Source organism: Silurus meridionalis, chromosome 5, assembly GCF_014805685.1.
Source record: "Silurus meridionalis isolate SWU-2019-XX chromosome 5, ASM1480568v1, whole genome shotgun sequence".
NCBI classification, from domain to species: domain Eukaryota; kingdom Metazoa; phylum Chordata; class Actinopteri; order Siluriformes; family Siluridae; genus Silurus; species Silurus meridionalis.
This window is the reverse complement of record NC_060888.1, coordinates 17,621,793-17,639,098: the sequence shown is the minus strand read 5'-3', so window position 1 is coordinate 17,639,098 and position 17,306 is coordinate 17,621,793. Positions and strand designations below refer to the sequence as shown.

General features: G+C 37.3%; 1 protein-coding gene across 2 annotated transcripts; it reads right to left on the bottom strand.

The window, feature by feature from the left end:
• Window positions 1–5,973: 5,973 nt before the first annotated feature.
• On the bottom strand, window positions 5,974–15,847 carry ap1ar (adaptor related protein complex 1 associated regulatory protein). Of its 2 annotated transcripts, XM_046850251.1 has the most exons (10): window positions 15,509–15,844; window positions 15,012–15,060; window positions 14,872–14,898; window positions 14,756–14,781; window positions 13,631–13,727; window positions 13,166–13,264; window positions 12,712–12,764; window positions 11,531–11,601; window positions 9,129–9,251; window positions 5,974–7,558 (listed from the first exon to the last, which is right to left on the bottom strand). In XM_046850251.1, exons 1-10 carry the CDS (start codon window positions 15,577–15,579, stop codon window positions 7,290–7,292), a joined length of 885 nt encoding a protein of 294 aa, XP_046706207.1. In that variant the 5' UTR covers window positions 15,580–15,844; the 3' UTR covers window positions 5,974–7,289. The 2 variants fall into 2 exon arrangements, with proteins under 2 accessions (XP_046706207.1, XP_046706208.1); XM_046850252.1 differs by lacking the exon at window positions 13,166–13,264 and having other exon boundaries at window positions 15,509–15,847.
• Between the last annotated feature and the right edge of the window lie 1,459 nt (window positions 15,848–17,306).

The following is a 17,306-nucleotide window of genomic DNA, read 5'->3' as shown; positions in this document are numbered from 1 at the left end:
AATAGTTTATCAAGCCTAAGAACATAATTGAATGAAAAAAGTAAAAACAAACAGTAAATTAATAATAATAATAATAATAATAATAATAATAATAATAATAATAATAAAATAATGCTAATAAAAAAATTACAAATAAAATATTTTTCTTCATTTGCTCCTAGAGGTATGAAGCCAATTGCATTTAGTTGTAGAAATGCCACATAGTCCTACACCATACTGCCATACTGCAAGAACTGTAGGAGTAATCAAATATTCATTATGATATTGATATGGTCTTGTTCTGATAGCCCTTGAATCTTGATCTTTCCCTGGAGACCTGTAAAGTCTAAGTGTCTGTTCTGCAAAAAGATAACTTTAATTAACTCTGTGACTTCCTTATTTGAGTTGTTTAAGGTCTGGGCTGCTGATGCTGGAATGCAATTTTTTAATCTAAACAGTTTTAAATGGAGATACCATTATTGTGCAGCAACTTCAGCAATTTCTTCTCTCTTTTTCATTTTGCTCAGTCACTCTCTTTCTTAAAACGGACTCTTCGATCTCTTACTCAAGGGGTTGGTGCTATATTTGGCCATTGTGCATTGTCGCAATCTCCCCCTCTGTTTTCTCTCTCTCTCTCTCTCTCTCTCTCTCTCTCTCGCTCTCTTTCTCTCTTTGTCTATTCATTGTTGTGTAACAGCAAAGCCTTAGCAAATGAACAAAAATGTATTTATTTATTTATTTATTTATTTGTGGTATGTTGTGTATTTAATAATTCAAAAAGTCATTATCCAGGTATGTGCTTAGTAACTTTATTATGCATTTGTTGGACATTTGCCATTCACATCTAAAGTAGCAATGCAATATTTAATTTGGCAGCTATTTAATATTAAAATATGGTCATACCTGAACGATGTACTTATACAGCTGTTGCAGACTGTTTGCTCATCTATGTTTATCTGAACATAACTGATTGGGATATGGTGCACTGAGATGCTAATCAACAAACACAAAAGTGTTTTTGAGGGATAAATAAGGGAAGCATCATCATAACATTAGCTATGTTTAAGTTGTATTAGTTGTTTGTTTGTTTTTTTGCCAAATACTAGCTGCTTTGCTAATTAGGTTTTGTCAGAATTCTAGCTTTTTTTGCTAGCTATGTTTGCAATCATTTTAGCTGTTTTATTTTTAGCTATGTTTTGCCAGAATACTAGTTACATGTTTTCCTAGCTCTGTTTTGACAGTACACTAGCTACATTTTGCTAGCTTTTTTGGCAGAAAGGTCAAATAAAACCACTTTAAACATATTCTTCATGACAGCCTGGTTGTTTTCTTTTCTTGGGAGAAAAACACAGACCAGGATGCTGGTCTACTTATTGGTTACGTATTATTAGTGGTTCTCCTTTCATCTTATTTTTGTCCTTAAATGACACTTCACACCATCTAGTAAAGCCTGTTTTAGGTTGATTTATTTTCTTTTGATAAAGAGAGACAAACATATAGGGCTGGGTTACTGAATTAAAACCATCAGATGCTTACAGTCCATCTCTCCTGCACTGTGAGGATGAAAACAGGAGCACTCTCCTTCAGTCTAAACTGAAGATGACGGTGAGGAGGGGATGTGTGGTTAGTGGGCCATGCACTTCTTCTATGACCCTTTGGGATTCTCTGTGACAGCAAGGACGATGGTTTGGCTGCGAGCTGCGTTCACGGGTGAAGATATAAATATTGAACAGGTGGCTTCCATAGCGTAGCAAATGGCTCAGGAGAAGATGATGATGGATTTGGTGGCCAGAAGCAAGAATGCTCTTCCTCGATGCTCAGATTAATTTCCACCCTGTACCTGTCACTCACAGCTAATGGATGCTAATACAAGAGGCTCTGCTAATATAACCTCTTTCACTGGTAGTCCCCGTCCCCCGTCCCCCGTCCCCCACACACACACACACACCTCTTTCTCCATAATGCAGTGTATATGAAGGACTCTTAAAAGTGACACCTTTTTATTAACAAAAATAGAGAGATTTACCTCAGAAAGGTGCATATTTTGCATATGTTGGCTTATGAGGACCTTCTCCTTCCAGACTTTACCAACCAATCCACATTAATCATCTATCATTGTTACACATGTTTACTTGTGCTGTATGTGATTACAGGGTCAAACACATCTGCTCCTGCTCACTTTCTCAGTGTTTCTTGGATTACGCCTTGTATACTCAATGATCATGAAACTAACACTTACATACCAACAGATGGCAATACTAATAACAATACAACAGATGGCATTGTAGCTTTGAGGCAATAAGTCCTCCATTTTTAAAAATATGGACGCTATAACATACAGTTATGCAGTGGCTTTTTGAGTAAATACAGAAATTAATCTAACGCTTGCAAGATTTTGAACACATTTACCCGTTTTCAGAGTAATTTATTTATGTTCAACAACACTCCAAACACCCCTCAAAGCTGTAATAGACATATTGATGAACGAATCACTGCTCCTCACGCCGACCTGTGAGCCTGATCGAAATGTTTGACAGATGCTCTCAGTAAGGTTAAAACTAACAATGCCTCCTTTTTTAAAAAAATTTACAATGCTAGAGCTACACACACCTTTAAACGTTTAAAGGCAACACAAAATGAAAATCATTAAAGCATATATTCTGTAACATGGTTTATTTTTTTTATGAAACCACTTTTCAAACAAGGTGAGATATATAAAGCTTGATCTCATATCACTTTTAAACATTTCTTTTTCCTGCCTGAGTTTATTGAAATCAGAAAGCATTTAAAAGGAAACACATGCATGTTCCTTTTGCTGACAAACTGGGTGAAAGGTCAAAACACACAAGAAAGTAACAATGAATGACAAAATAACATTCTGTGAACAGATGAGTTTTGACATTTTTTTTACTCTAAAAGAAGAACTTATGTAAGATGGAGAACAAGTCCCACTCCCACAGTCAAACATGGAGGTGGAAGTTTAATAGTCTGGGGTTGTTGTTCGGAGCATGGAATGTTGGAGACTTATTCCAGGTGAATCAAACCAACATGGCCACTGTTCCATTCGGCACAATCCAGTTATGCCTGGACTGCTGCTTATGTGAACCAACTTCACCATACAACAAAACAATGATCCAAATCATATGTCCAAGATATGTAAGCATTATTTTGTGATATTTTAAGATTGAAATTATTTTTACCTATAAATAAGACAATGAATTCCAAAGTGAATCATCTTTTTTTTTTCTTTTTTTGGTCAGGTTTATGATAGATCTGGAACTGCTTCTAAGAATATGAGCATGAGGCAGAAAATCACACTGAATATTACATTGGTCCATCAAAACACACCGTTAACACACACACACACACACACACACACACACACACACACACACACACACACACACACACACACACACACAGATTTACACAGGCTCTACTAATTAATAGTCTGTAAGGCGGAAGGAAACCAGAGAACCTAGAGGAAACCCACACAGACACATGAAGATGTACATCTCCACACGCTGCTAAATGGATTTGTTTACACCCTTCTATTGTGTCCTTGTTTGTATGTCATTGAACTGCATTGTGCAGGATGGCAAATTGATGCATCTGCTAACATACACTACATAAAATAATCACTACTGCTTGTGGACACAAAGAGCAAAATGTCACTGAGGCATGTGCAAAGTCTGTAAACTGATATCGACTCCCCCCGCGTTTTGGCACAAAGATTAATTTCCTGTGGATAATTAACCCTTGCATTGTAGAGGGTCTTCAGATAGCTGTAGTCATCCCAGGAATGAAAGATGATGCCATAAAACCTCTCTAAGGCTGGCTGACCCTCCTCAACCCCCTCATTTAGGGCAGTAAATACATGTGAAATGGGCTTTAATCCCCGTCAGGCAGAGTTTATGGCCTCTCACCATAATGATCTCAGATAGTTACTGCAACGCAAAATGGAGTGTGTACATGTGTCTGTGTGCATGCATGACTGTGGGTGGGTTTTTCAGTTGCATATATTCCTTCATTTTCCCACAGACAAAATGGGAAAAAAGATAACCATATACTATCTTCATACAAGGACTGTGAAATAGTGTCGAGAGAGACGAATGGGGAGAGGGAGCGGCACTCTTGAAGTAGCATATAGGAAGGAAATAATAAATCGTAAGTGTCATGTTGTGACATATAGGTGCAGACTGCAGAACACTCTGTGGCCTCCCGATGCCTGTAAAGTTAAAGGTGTTCTTGAGAGTGTTGCTGCTACTTGATGCTGAACAGATGACCCATTAAAAAAAAAAAAAAAAAAAAAAAGCTAGCATTCCATCAATTCTCTAAAATATTCAAGGTTACAAACGTTTAGAAAATGATCTTAGATTGATCATATAAAAATACCATTTTAACTTTTTTTGCTGGGATTTTCTTTTCTTTTAGATTGTTTTCTCTGTGCTCTCATTTGCAATCAATGTATGCCTATTACGCATGAGATCAATAAACACATTTGTTATCGAAAACACAATTCAGCTCCATTTGGAATAATATAGTTTGATCAATAAGTTCTAAACCATATAGCATCAGCCTGAGAGAGCTAGTAAACAAAGCTACACTCCCTCCATCTCTCTCACTTTTTCTCTTCTCTGTGCTACACCCAATCACCCCGAAATGTGTCCCAGAATGCTTTGTGTTCTGCAGCAGGTGTCCTCTCTCAGTCATATATCTTCATTTGGTGCTGCTGCTCCTGCTCTTAATGACGGTGGGGTGGGGTGGGGGACATATTACCTACCTCTCTTCTCTAGGCATGCACACCTCCATCACCTACTGTTTCTTCCATCCTTACAGCCACAGTGCTGTATTGAAGCCCCCATTACCGCACATAAAATGAAATATGCTTGACAAGAAAACTGACCCATTTTACAGTCATGGGGTACTTTCCCTCAAAAACATGGCTGATTGAGGGAAAAGGAAGCATTTGCTAAAACCAACAAAATTGCAACATTTGTGGGAAAGATTGGGCAGCCATTCATCAAGTCAGCAGCCCAGATAACCGCAAGTGTTTATAGTATGAGTAGTGAGAGCTGCCATTATTCACATGCACTATGCATTAGTTGTGCTTATCAGCACTTGTTCTGCTTCCGCCAGATTTTCCTCCTGCCTGGCGACTTATATATTTACAATTCAGAGGTGTTAGAACAGTTATGTATAGGAAACAGGAGTGCCATGATTATCATAGATACAGTAAAAAAAGTATAGTTGTTGGTAGGTAGCTGTATATGTTAGTGTAGTAGTAATGCAGCGATTACGAATTCATTATGTACATAAAGCATGCACAAGAAATTTGATTGAATATATGAACTTGTTTTGCATGTTAAGGTTGGATTAATCATAGATACATCACATTTACTCATGCAGCAACACTGCCACCTGCTGTTTGGCCTTCTCTAATAGCATGTTGTTCCATTTCTAAATAGGACTGAAAACGTGGACTTTTTTAAACGCAAGTCAGGTTAACTTGACAAAGAAAATATTGCTGCATCACCGATCCAGGGTTTGATCTGGGTAACTGCCCCACTACCTAAAAAATATTGGATGCTTTTTGGTCGATCATCTACCCCATTTGTGTGTTAGGAGTGTAATACAGTGGCACAATCTATATCTAGATCCGTTTATTTTGACAAACATATTTGTATCCAAAATTAAAACTAACGTGGTCTGTGGTCTTTGTTTCTCCCACAAGATTCATTTCTGACAATTTGGATACAGCTACATTCAGGATCGCAGTTCAAATGCACATGTTATTTTTAAAAGAGGCCATGCAGCCCTCTAAAAATAATAATGAAAAAAATAAATAAATAAACAAGAACAAGAAAAATTCCTTCTCATAGCAGTATCTACCACATCACAAAAAACTGGCTAATTTGTAAGAATAAAACTGTAGTATTACATGTTTATTCCAGCTACATTATGAGGAAGACCATATAAATCACCCCACAAGAGTTTCAGATCTGATTCATTTATTAGCAGTCAAATTTCAAGAGAAACAATTTTCCCAAACTACAGGTATGTCTTGTTTGTTCTTTTGTCCTGTTGCAATCAGTGAGATTTGCAGATAAGATAGAAAATGTGCTCCTTTATTCGCAACAACCCTTAAGTAGATGAACAAATGTGCAGATGTGCAATTCAATGAGATTTTCACATTTAAGAGTTTGGAATGCTCCAAAAGAAGATTTTTTTTTTTTCCTGATAAAAAAAAAAAATCAGCTATGGTAAGGTTTGGTGACAGACATACTAAACCTTTCATTAGTCCAAAAACCATTAAAGCTAAATTCACTCTTAACTGAACGTGAATTTTGGGGACTGTGCCGTGAGCTACAGTGTCACAAAAAAGGCACAAAATCGTTTAAACGTTTAAAATTAAAATATGGTCATTTTTTAATATGGATATTCATATAAGTGGCCAAACACAGTTGCTACAAAGGAATAACAGAATTAATTGCATTCCACTTTTTAACTTACATGTGCAGATATTGTACCAATATGTAAAATAATAATGGCAGTTTTTTTTTTTCTTTTCATTGTTATTGAGTGATTCAGTGCATTCTGGCTTGTAAACTTATTTGGAAATAACAAATTTTATTGAATTCATTTGTAGTTTAGGGCATGGAACTACATGTACATCTAAAACATACTTACGAATTGCATTAACCAGGCAGAATTTGGTATAAAGACAAATCCAGCGACTTAAAGCTGTTGCCTGTGTACATTTAAAAGCACACTTTAAAAGCACTTGTGTATGCATTACATTTTCTCACACACGGTGTTCATGAGGATTTTTTTTTTTAAGTTGCAACTATACATTTACAGCCTGTGTTTCTTTTTTTGTTGTTGTTGTTTTAGCTATACATGATTTATATGTGAACAATGAGGATGATGGAAAATTGATACTGGACAAAGGGAGGATTTTTCCCCTAAATGTATCTTTAGCCTACAGGTTCCACGTTGCTAAAAAGTGGAAAAAAACAGCTTAGTGCTGAGTGGTTGGCTCAAACAAACACCAGCCTATTATGCAAGAAAAAAATAAAAAAAATTTAGCATTTCTGTACCCCTACTTGATTCTAATGAGGTAGGCCTAGTATACCATTGCGGTCATGATCTCGTTCTGTTTGGGGGTGGGGGGGGGGTGTGGGGGTCCCTCAAAACCGTTCACCAGTTTCAAAATTGCACTTGATTCAAACACCAGTGTTAAATAAGGCTAAATTATAAATGTACACAGAATAGAGCTAGTCAATTAACACCCATGTTCTTGCCAAGGATTATCTGTCCTGCTGGTCAGTATTAGGCTCTGCCTCAGATGGAGTGTCCAGTACTGGATTAACAAATCCATCGAATTCCTCGTCACATTGCTCACTACTGTCTTCAGCATGAGCACTGACGAAGTCGTTCTCCCATTCGAGAGCGTTGGAGTCCTCTGAAGCAGAAGCCGGCCCACTTCCCAACTGTTTCCCGGCAGGACGGAGTGCAGCTCGCAGGATGTCCTCCTCTGTCTTAGAGCGCTCCCATGCAGCACCCGTCCGATTCATACCTACAAGTCATTGGACATGTGTCATTTAAATAACTTTCCTTTTAAAAGTTAGTCGGTGATCTTTCACTGTACTTATTTATAAGTACTACTGCATGTATTTACTGTATACCTGCTCATTATTGCAATTACCCAATGCAACAAATTATAAAGAAGTTTACCAAAGAAATGAAATGTGCAGATACAATTAAGGAAGACTGAGAAAGTATTTGGTGTTTTTTCAAACTTTTAGTGACTAGTTTAGAAAAATCAGCACCAAATACAGCCTTAGATTCCTGCTATTAGAATCATAATTTGGCCAAAACAATGCTAATGTGGTTTTGTTTATTAAAAGAAAAAAACCCGACACCATGCCTAATTGACAAACTCATTACAGAGGCCTTTTCCTATTACATTCCCTTCCAGGCATCCAAAGCAGCTTGTTGTTACAAATAGCTGATTCCACCATGATATAACAAAAAGTGCTACATAAATTCTTGCCTCCTTATGTCAGGCAACCTGTCTCTAGCGAGTCTGGACTTGGAAATGAATGTATCTTAGCAGCATTCTTTACTGCTATTTTTGTGGCATGAAATGAAATGCTTGCACTGACATGGTTGGAGCAACATGTGATATGATGTTAGTTAACACAAGCTCAGTTTGGCTCAGAGATGAACCATCAAAATCCACCCCAAGTGCAAACAAAGACCTCAGACTTGAAAGTCCTGTCCCATTTCTTAAAGTTATATGGATGTACAATAATACAACGATTGAACTTAAGAAAAAAGGGGAGGGAAAATTCATCGACAGAAACGATGATCAGAAAACAAACAGTTTTACTACAGAATTTACAAGTCATTTCCACGTTAACAAAAATTATAATAACGCAAATTCTATTAATAATAGTAATACTTTTATGCTGATTAAAAAAAAAAAAAAGGAAAAAAAAAAATGTTGTGGTTTCCTTGGTTTTCCTGCCAGTCATAATAGATATGTTTAAACAGTTTGAGCAGCAGCAAAATATCAGCCACATGGACGCGATGGACAAGCGATGTTTCGTAATGACTGTCTGCGAATATGCAAGTATCAAGAGGACATGCGACCCCTAAGGACGTCTCCAGGACAGGTTGAAAATATAAATGCAAGTGCAAAAAAATATATAAATGGAAAATAATTAAATTCATCCTTTAAAAGAACTGCCATTTTTGAAAATTCTTTGTAGAAAATTTTGGATTTTATAAGATTAAAAGAAAATATTTGCATATACAACATAGTTGCTGCTCACAATACTTGTATTGTATTATTACAATACTAGTATAATTGTATACTCTGTATTGACATTGACGACATTGAATATCAGTAGTAAGCTACTGGGTTTAAAGCCTTTAATGTCGGGTATATTAAAATGCTTAGCTGCAACCTGGATGCCAACAGTTCCCTTAGAAACAATCCTTCTAAGAAAAGCCTCTCATGCAGAAAACACAACTTTAAATTAACAGTTAGCAACAGTCCACTTGATTTTACTTGATCAATGATACCTTTTTTTTGTGTGCGCATGTGTGTATGTGTCTGTAATAAATAAGCTTTTCTTTACCCTCCTCATCCTCCCACTCAAGGTCCAGCGAGGTGGCATCATCATTAGTGGAGCGAGTTCTGCAAGTGAAGTCCCAGCTGCTCTCTGTATTAGGAGTCACTAAATTTGTCTCAGAGGAAAGTCCTGGAGATACACACAGAGCCTGGATATTAATGTTTCATCATATTTGAATTTAAATCAAAAATGGTTAATCAAATTCCAATCAAAATTTGTCATATAAACATTCATACAGAGTACTTGAAGTGAAATGCTTCTTATGACATAAGTTTAAGAAATAGGTTCAAGAAATAATCTAATATACATTAGACAGAAAGGGATGATGTATATATGACAGATATTTACCAGAAGTCCAGATCTAAAGTGCCCCAGTGTGATTATCATTAAAGTGTCCATGTGCCAGTTGAGTGTTAATGTGATAGTTGTGCGATTTCTGCAAAATAATTGTGTAATGAAGGAAGTGAGACAGAGAGATGTCCAGGTACTAGGTGTTCCCTGTTTAGACACCGCATGGCCTGTGGGAAGTAGCTCCCCCTCATACTTTAAGTGTTCGCCTTCAAGATAGGAGGTGCTTCCCTAAATGCAACAGAGAAAAGAGTCTATTGTTGGGATGGCAGAGGTCTTCCTGACTTGCTGTAGATGTCCTGCAGATCAGGGAGCTTGGTGCAGATGGTATGCTCAGCTGATCGCACCACCCTCTGGAGGGCTCACCTGTCCTGCATTGTGCTGTTCCTGGACCTGGAAGTCATGCTACCTGTCAGGACACTCTCAATAGTGCAGGTGTAGAGAGTCCTGAACCTCTGAGAGGGTAGTTTAAAGTCACTTAGATGGCACAGATGCTGCTGAGCCTTCTTCACCAGGTTGTTAATGTCACCTAGGTCCTTGAAATTGTCCAATCTCTCCATTGGTTTATCTTTAGCGGTTGGTATGACTGCTCCTGCTTCTGCTTCTTGCTGAAGTCCTCTATTAGTCCACTCCTTAGTTTTGCTAAAGTTCAGGAGATCATGAGACATCCCACAATGAGGTGGGATTGTGAATGGTGCAGCTTTTTGAGATACTAAGAAAACAATATACACTGGCATTTGAATCCCCGGAGGCATTGAATATCTCTAAGCTGATCCCCAAATGCTATTTTAGTGTGTAATCAGATCTGGTAACAACTCTCTCTTACAGACAAAAAAAAAGTGTCTTTTTTTGGTTAAGTAGAATAGATCATTATTACATCAATTAAGATTATATTTATGTATTACTCTAATTATATAAATACTAGCTTTCTATACAACATTTCTGCTTTTTGACTTTTGCATTAGACCAGGTGTCTGCATGAGTGCAGGTTCTAACAGTGTGTTGAAAGTGATGGCAAAAGATCTCTAACTCCCCCTAGTGGCTGGTTGAAGTAAAAATAATTTTTATTCTGTCAGTGTCCATGTTCCATGAATATAAACTGGAACAAACATCCATTCTAAGTTACAGCTACACTGATTATTTTCCAAGAACAGTTTAATTCCCAAAATTATTCCATGTCATAATATGATATAGGCATTAATTAGTGTCAAATAAAAAGCTTTGATTAACTGGGTGATGGACATCATGCTCTGCTGCAAAATGTTCTAAAAGACCTTCACTGTTGATTTTTGTGTTTACCGGTATGCTGCATAATTTCAATGTATTAGCTACCTGGACAACATTAGCTAACTAAGTGATTGGCTGCTAACACTAGTTAAAATCCATAATATATTATTGACTGTGGCCTTCAACATATGAAGGTGAACACTCAACATATCTTTGTAAGATCAGCCAGTCACTTTTTTTGGAGCAAACCACAGAGGGACAGACCATAGACAAAAAAAAAAAGCAGTACATAAGTGTATAAGAGAATTTCTTGCAATATTTTAGCACCTTACATGCACAACTTTTACATACAATGCTTTTATTAGAATGATTGTAACCTCAGCTAGCTAGCAAATAGTGGCACATAATCAGTCATGCCTAAAACATCTTTCTCTAAAATCTAGCACAATGGCTTATTGTAATTTATAAGTCGCTGATTGAGGACCCAAATGTAGGCGAATGGGTCCGTGGTAGAGCAACTGGCCATCCACATGCATTTTCTGCACGGGCTTCAAGATTCCACTGTGCATTCTCTAACAATTTTGCGAAATGGCACCTCCCATTTCAAATCCCACATAGTTACCGAAACAGTAACTATCACAGGCTTCTATGCAGTTTCTGGTTTGCGACACTGCTCACACATAATGTCAGGTTCGCAACTGGGGGATACGTGATTAATACTTGGAGAGGAGTGGTTGTGTCCAGTATTCTTTCACAGAGCAAAACCAAACTGCCACCTTACAATTCCTCGCAGAAAACGTACAATATCAGCATTGAGAGGTTTAAAAACTCACGGCTGCTACGGAATGCCTCTGACTGCGCCTTCGCACTCTGCATGTACGCTTCAAACTCTCCACCCGATGGCCTGCGACACACACATACGCAAACACGAGTTACAGTGCATTCTTTCACACTCCACATTCAATGTCAAGATTCTTAAAAAGATTTGTTGACTAAGACATTATTGGTTTAAAAAAAAAAAAAAAAATTAAAAATTAAAAAAAAATTCACATACTTCACACTTCTGGTAGATGAATAATTAAGTATGTAGTCTCTGGTAACCGAACAGGCCATTTCTTTTGTTTTTTTTTTTTTTTTTGGATGGGGTCATTTTAGCCCACTACCTAGCTCTCTCTGACACATACAGTAGCTGACACTGATTCCATAGGAGGTGGAACTACACATTGTTGTTGCTCTCCGTATAGTTGTGTTTCTTACAAGACAGATATCTACCGTACATTCCAGGAAAGTACTGAAATGCTGAAAATCTGTCTCCTCACTTAAGTCCTTGTTGCGGATTTTGAGGAAAAATAAAAAATTATATATGCTCTGTCAAACCACATGTCTCTGGCAGACAGCTTGAGGAGAGCAGTGTGAGAGGATATTTCACACCATTAACTCTTACACAAGCTGGCTGCATAAGAATATTTATTTTAGTTGCCGTGTCTATCCTGGGTGCCTTAAGCTGATGTCTAGACATGCATTTCATCATAGTGCTGACCAACTACAGTGGTGTGAAAAAGTGTTCTGATTTCTTAATTGTTTGCATGTTTGTCACACTTTAATGTTTCAGATCATCAAAAAAATTGTAAATATTGGTAAAAGATAACACAAGTGAACACAACATGCAGTTTTTAAATGAAGGTTTTGATTGTTGAGGGAAAACAAAATCCAAAATGACACGGCCCTGTGTTTACTAATATTTTAATTAGTTTGATGATCTGAAACATTAAAGTGTGACAAACATGCAAAAAAAAAAAAAAAAAAGAAATCAACACTTTCACACCACTGTAGATCTTAATAACACGTACTTTTATAAAACTGCACAATCCCACAGGCTTTCTCTGCTCATACCGTTTTATTTTCCTTTCTTCTCGTTGTCAACAATCGCTCGAACGACTTACATGAAATACTGCACTCACTATCTTACTGGTATTACATAATATGTTGGTTTCCGAGTGCGAGTCACACTTACTGTTTGCGATGTGAGCCGTTGCCCTCTGCCTCGCTTTTCTTCTGTGCAAGCTGCTGCTTCCAAAAACACACATGAATTTAGTGATGATAGCCTACTGTGACAGATGGTTGATCATAAATCTTATATAAAAACAGCCAAACTGCATTTATTTACATCTTTTTTCCCCACATTTGTCCTGCAGACTAAAATGTGCATAAATGGGGTGAAAACAATAAAAAATAAAAAAAATGAATGCAAATAAGGATAAGTGCAACATAAAGAACAGATGTTAAGGGAAGGTAGGAAAAAAATTCTGTTGTATGTATAGTACTATTATTATTATTATTTATTTATTTATTTATTTATTTAATATTATTACTTATTACTGTTTAAACATATCAGGAGTAGAATAAGTGACAGAAGTATGGCAAGAGGGTTAGAGAAGGGCTGGGCGTGCTCAGTGTAGACGCCTCACCTCCTTTAGTTTGCGCTCCTTCGCGAGTCTCGCAGCCTCGCGCTGAGCTGCGACTATAGCCTCCTCTTCTAGCCTTAACTTCTCCTCTTGTGCCACTAACTGGGCAGAAATAACACAACAAAAAAGGGGGGACAGTAACGAAACCGAAGAAAAGAACATAATGAATAGCAGGAATGAAAAGCAATTGAAAAGCAACACAGAGTGCAAAACATGGAAATAAAGAAAAACTTAAACGTAGGTAGAATCCAACTGCTTACTATATACTGCCTTTTAATTTTAATGAATTTTAATTTTTAGATATATTTTCTTTTACTGAAACAAGACTGAATAGGATTAGAAGGAACGACAAAATAAACTGGTTTAATTAACTTTTAAGTCCATGATGTTTGCGTGAACTCTCTTATGCACATTTTTTAGACGGACAGCAGGAAGGACAAGGCGAGGCACACGAGTAACAAGTCATACCTCAGCTTTCAGCTTCTCATCGATCAGTGTCTGCTTATCGGCAATAGCAGCATAGTGCAGACCCTTCAGATGGCCAATCTCCTCCTCACTAATGGGCCTGAGCCAGATACAATAAAGGTCAGTCTTCATAGCTCTCCTGAGATTCCACAATTTATACATGTCAAAGTTGTGTACATCAGAATAGGTCTGACACCACTGTTCATTCATTATTCATCTTAATTCTCACTTGCTCAGAGCTGTACTTTATTACAATCTTAAAAAGAATGGCCTGGTTAGAATGGTGGTTAATCCAATGTGCACACTAATGCAGTTCTCGCTTTATTGCCAAGGAAAACCCAAAGAACATTTCAAGACATTCGAGATTCTGCAATTCCGAGGTCCTTAAACACAACAGTTACAGTTTATAAATGATACTGATTCATCATCTGCCTCCTTGTGTCAATAATCAGGACACGTGCTCTTTATTTACACTTCCATGACTTGATGACAAAAACCGTCATCAACAAACAATCCCAAAATCTGAGATATTTTTATATATATATTCATTGTGGAAAATATATGGAACAATTTCTCTGACTGTGAAATAATTTTCAGATTTTTTTTTTTTAATCTTATTTTTCTCTTTTTTTTTTTATTCATCTCCAGCAAACATCATCATAGTGGTCCTGGAGCCTATCGCAGGAACACGAGATTTAATTCAGGAACACATTTATACACTCGGGGGGTAAATTAGCATTAAACAAAAAAGTGTAAACAAATCTTCAAAAAAAAAAAAGGTTACATCATAATCTTACTATTATTACTACTGTTCTTGTCCTCACCGGTTTGACACAACTGAACACATTTAAGACTAACAAGGATCATTTGGAAGAGAATGACCTTGAGAAAAAAACCCTGTTTAACCGAAAATAAAAGCCTGTTGTGTGTAAAACAAGCTATTTATTCATACAAACAGTTTCCCGAGGCAACTCTCACAGATGCTGTGCCTCTGGATGAACTTTACCCCACTGCTGCATCATCTGGACTTGTTCTAGGACAAAACCTCCACTTCACACGCACTACACGACTGTACACTCATTTCAAATGATACATAAATCGTATGAGGGGGAAAAAAATAATACATACCTGGCACAACTCTGGGAACTTTCACCCTGGGAAAAAATATTATTATACTTTATTATTCAAAAAAGACGCCATGTAAATGTGCAGGTTTATTTTGGGGGAAATGATTTAGTGCTTACCTCATCACTTTCCACAAGGTTCTCAAACTGCAACATAAAAACCAATGATGAGACTAGTCATTCAAGATGAAGTCATTAAATGTGAAAAAAGAGACAAAAAGGAGAAAAAAAAAGGCAGAAATTGAATAAAGAAAGCATACCTCTATTGTATAGTGTTCTCCAGTTGTGCTACTTCTGAAATATTTTGAGCTGTGGAACAGATTAAAAAAACATAAACAAATTCAAGTGCTAAATTTTTAATTGAGTGAACAGAATTACAGTGCAATATTTTCTGAATATTTTAGTGTCTACACGTTGAGGGAATTAGGATCTAATGGCTCCGGTTCATTCTGCAGCTTGTTGGCTTGGACACTTGAAAGAGGAGGGCTGGGTTATGGGGCGTGGCCCTATTAATATCCAACACGTATATTAGCAAGCTGTCACACTAATAGCAAAATAAAAACACAGCGATCAACGCGTGATGTTTGGAGTAAAAGCAAAGTTTATTCCCGAAATAAAACAGCGCATTCTGCTCTTGGTATTGATTACAGCCGGTGCACTTGATCACGTGTTACTGTACTCGCTCTGATGAATCGCTTGACCTTTTTTATCATTACAGAGGTTAAATATATAATATTAATATGTACGGCACACTCACCCTCCTCCTCTTTGGATCCGGTTCGCCTCCCTCCAGAATATCCCAGTACACTGAGTCCAGCAGTTCCCCATGGCATTGTGTCAAAGTACAGAGAGGCAGACCGGGAACAGATCAGATATCAGCCTGCTTTTCCATCCCACACAGATCTCCCTATTAACTTCCGGGAAACGCCAGCGCTAAAAGGATACCACATTATATGACATTTCAGATTTACAAACGAAATGCTTCTGATGATTAACTACCGGAACTTGTCTCATACAACAACTATATCTACAGGCGGATAGCACTGTTGGCTGCTAACCTATTGTTTCCACTTCCTGCCAATAAAGCCACGTGATTAATCTTTAAACTACGGAAAGCCGTTTGGTTTAAACAATGAGCCACCGCGAGTCACCGCTAGGGGGAGACAAACGGCAATAAAATTGCCGGAATTAAAAATAAAAACAGAAAGAAAAAAAAAGTCCTGTATTCAAATAAAATCAATACATTTCCTAAGGCCGTCGGTTGTTATTTTCTTGATTGATACACTCTGTGTGTAGTTTTCGTGTCCCTGTCTAAAAGGCAGTCAGAAAAGTTATTTTTGCATTTTCGTCTGAGCTAATGGTTCACTGTTGGTGTACGTAGATGTGTGGCAACTACCAATTGTGCTTGGAAACTCAGGCTGCTTAGCAACTGTACTGTTAATTTCACATGGGTGGCACACAGCTAAAATAGTCATAGTCCTCTCGAAAATACATGGAAAGCCTTTCACACAATGCATTTTATGTGTTGTAGCTGCTGATTTATACTGGCACAGCCCTGAGTAACATATTTTTTTATAGAGGCATTTGTGTTGTAATGACTGTATTGAGGATATGGGATCACAGTGTTCAAGGACAGGTACACAGATATCCCAGGAGACCACAGATTTTCACACAAAAAAAGAGAAAAAGAACACTGAGCAGCTACTGGGCAAACTAAGCATTCTTGGCACAGTAAATAACACTGTACTTTAAAACTGGAACGATAGTAGATGACATCCACTCATAGTGTTATTTTTTTCTCCTCTACTGGCAAAAAATTGAGAAAATCTTTATAGTAGACAGACTGACTTTGTGCGCTCAATGCCACACTGGTTCTGCCTCTGTGTCATACTATTACTGAGTTTTCATGCTATAACTGTACAATGCTTTGTCATATGCACTTCCATTTGCAGTATACAGTTAAATGTACATAAACTGAGGTTTGCATAACATTGCATATCTGAATGTGTGATATAACACTTCTTCTTCTTCTTCTTCTTCTTCTTCCATGTGATATGACTGAATTTTTAGTCTGCATGGATTACCAAAGTAATTTTCATAATTGTAGACTACTTGATTGGATTGAGGAACATCTATAGTTATGCTATAATTATAGCTGATATGGTGCATAGGTTATTAGTCCTCCCCTTCACAATCTAGTAGCATAACACAAAGTTCCTTCTCTGAGGCAACAATCAATAACACCTGCATTCATCATTACAACTGTGCAGGAAGCAAGGTCTAAAATGACTTGGTGTGCCAGAGATGTGTAGAAGAACTTTGAGTCCTGACCTCAACATCAATAAAACACCTTTGGGGTGAACTGGAATATTAACAGTATGCCAGGAATCCTCACCTGAACTTAGTGTTTGGCCATACTCATGCTCCTGCGGCTAATTGGGCAAAAAATAACCTGTAGACTTGTTCCAAAAAATATTGGATATGTACGTAATATCTTGACATAGACAGTCTGTTTATTTTTATGAACTATTTTCTGTTCATACTTGTCATATGTT

Coding starts and splice junctions, on each gene's coding strand:
- ap1ar (XM_046850251.1), bottom strand. CDS start 15,579: ATGGGGAACTGCTGGACTCAGTGTACTGGGATATTCTGGAGGGAGGCG. Junction 14,899..15,011: donor GAGAACACTATACAATAGAG/GTATGCTTTCTT, acceptor TTTATGTTGCAG/TTTGAGAACCTTGTGGAAAG. Junction 12,765..13,165: donor AGGAGCGCAAACTAAAGGAG/GTGAGGCGTCTA, acceptor TTTTGGAAGCAG/CAGCTTGCACAGAAGAAAAG.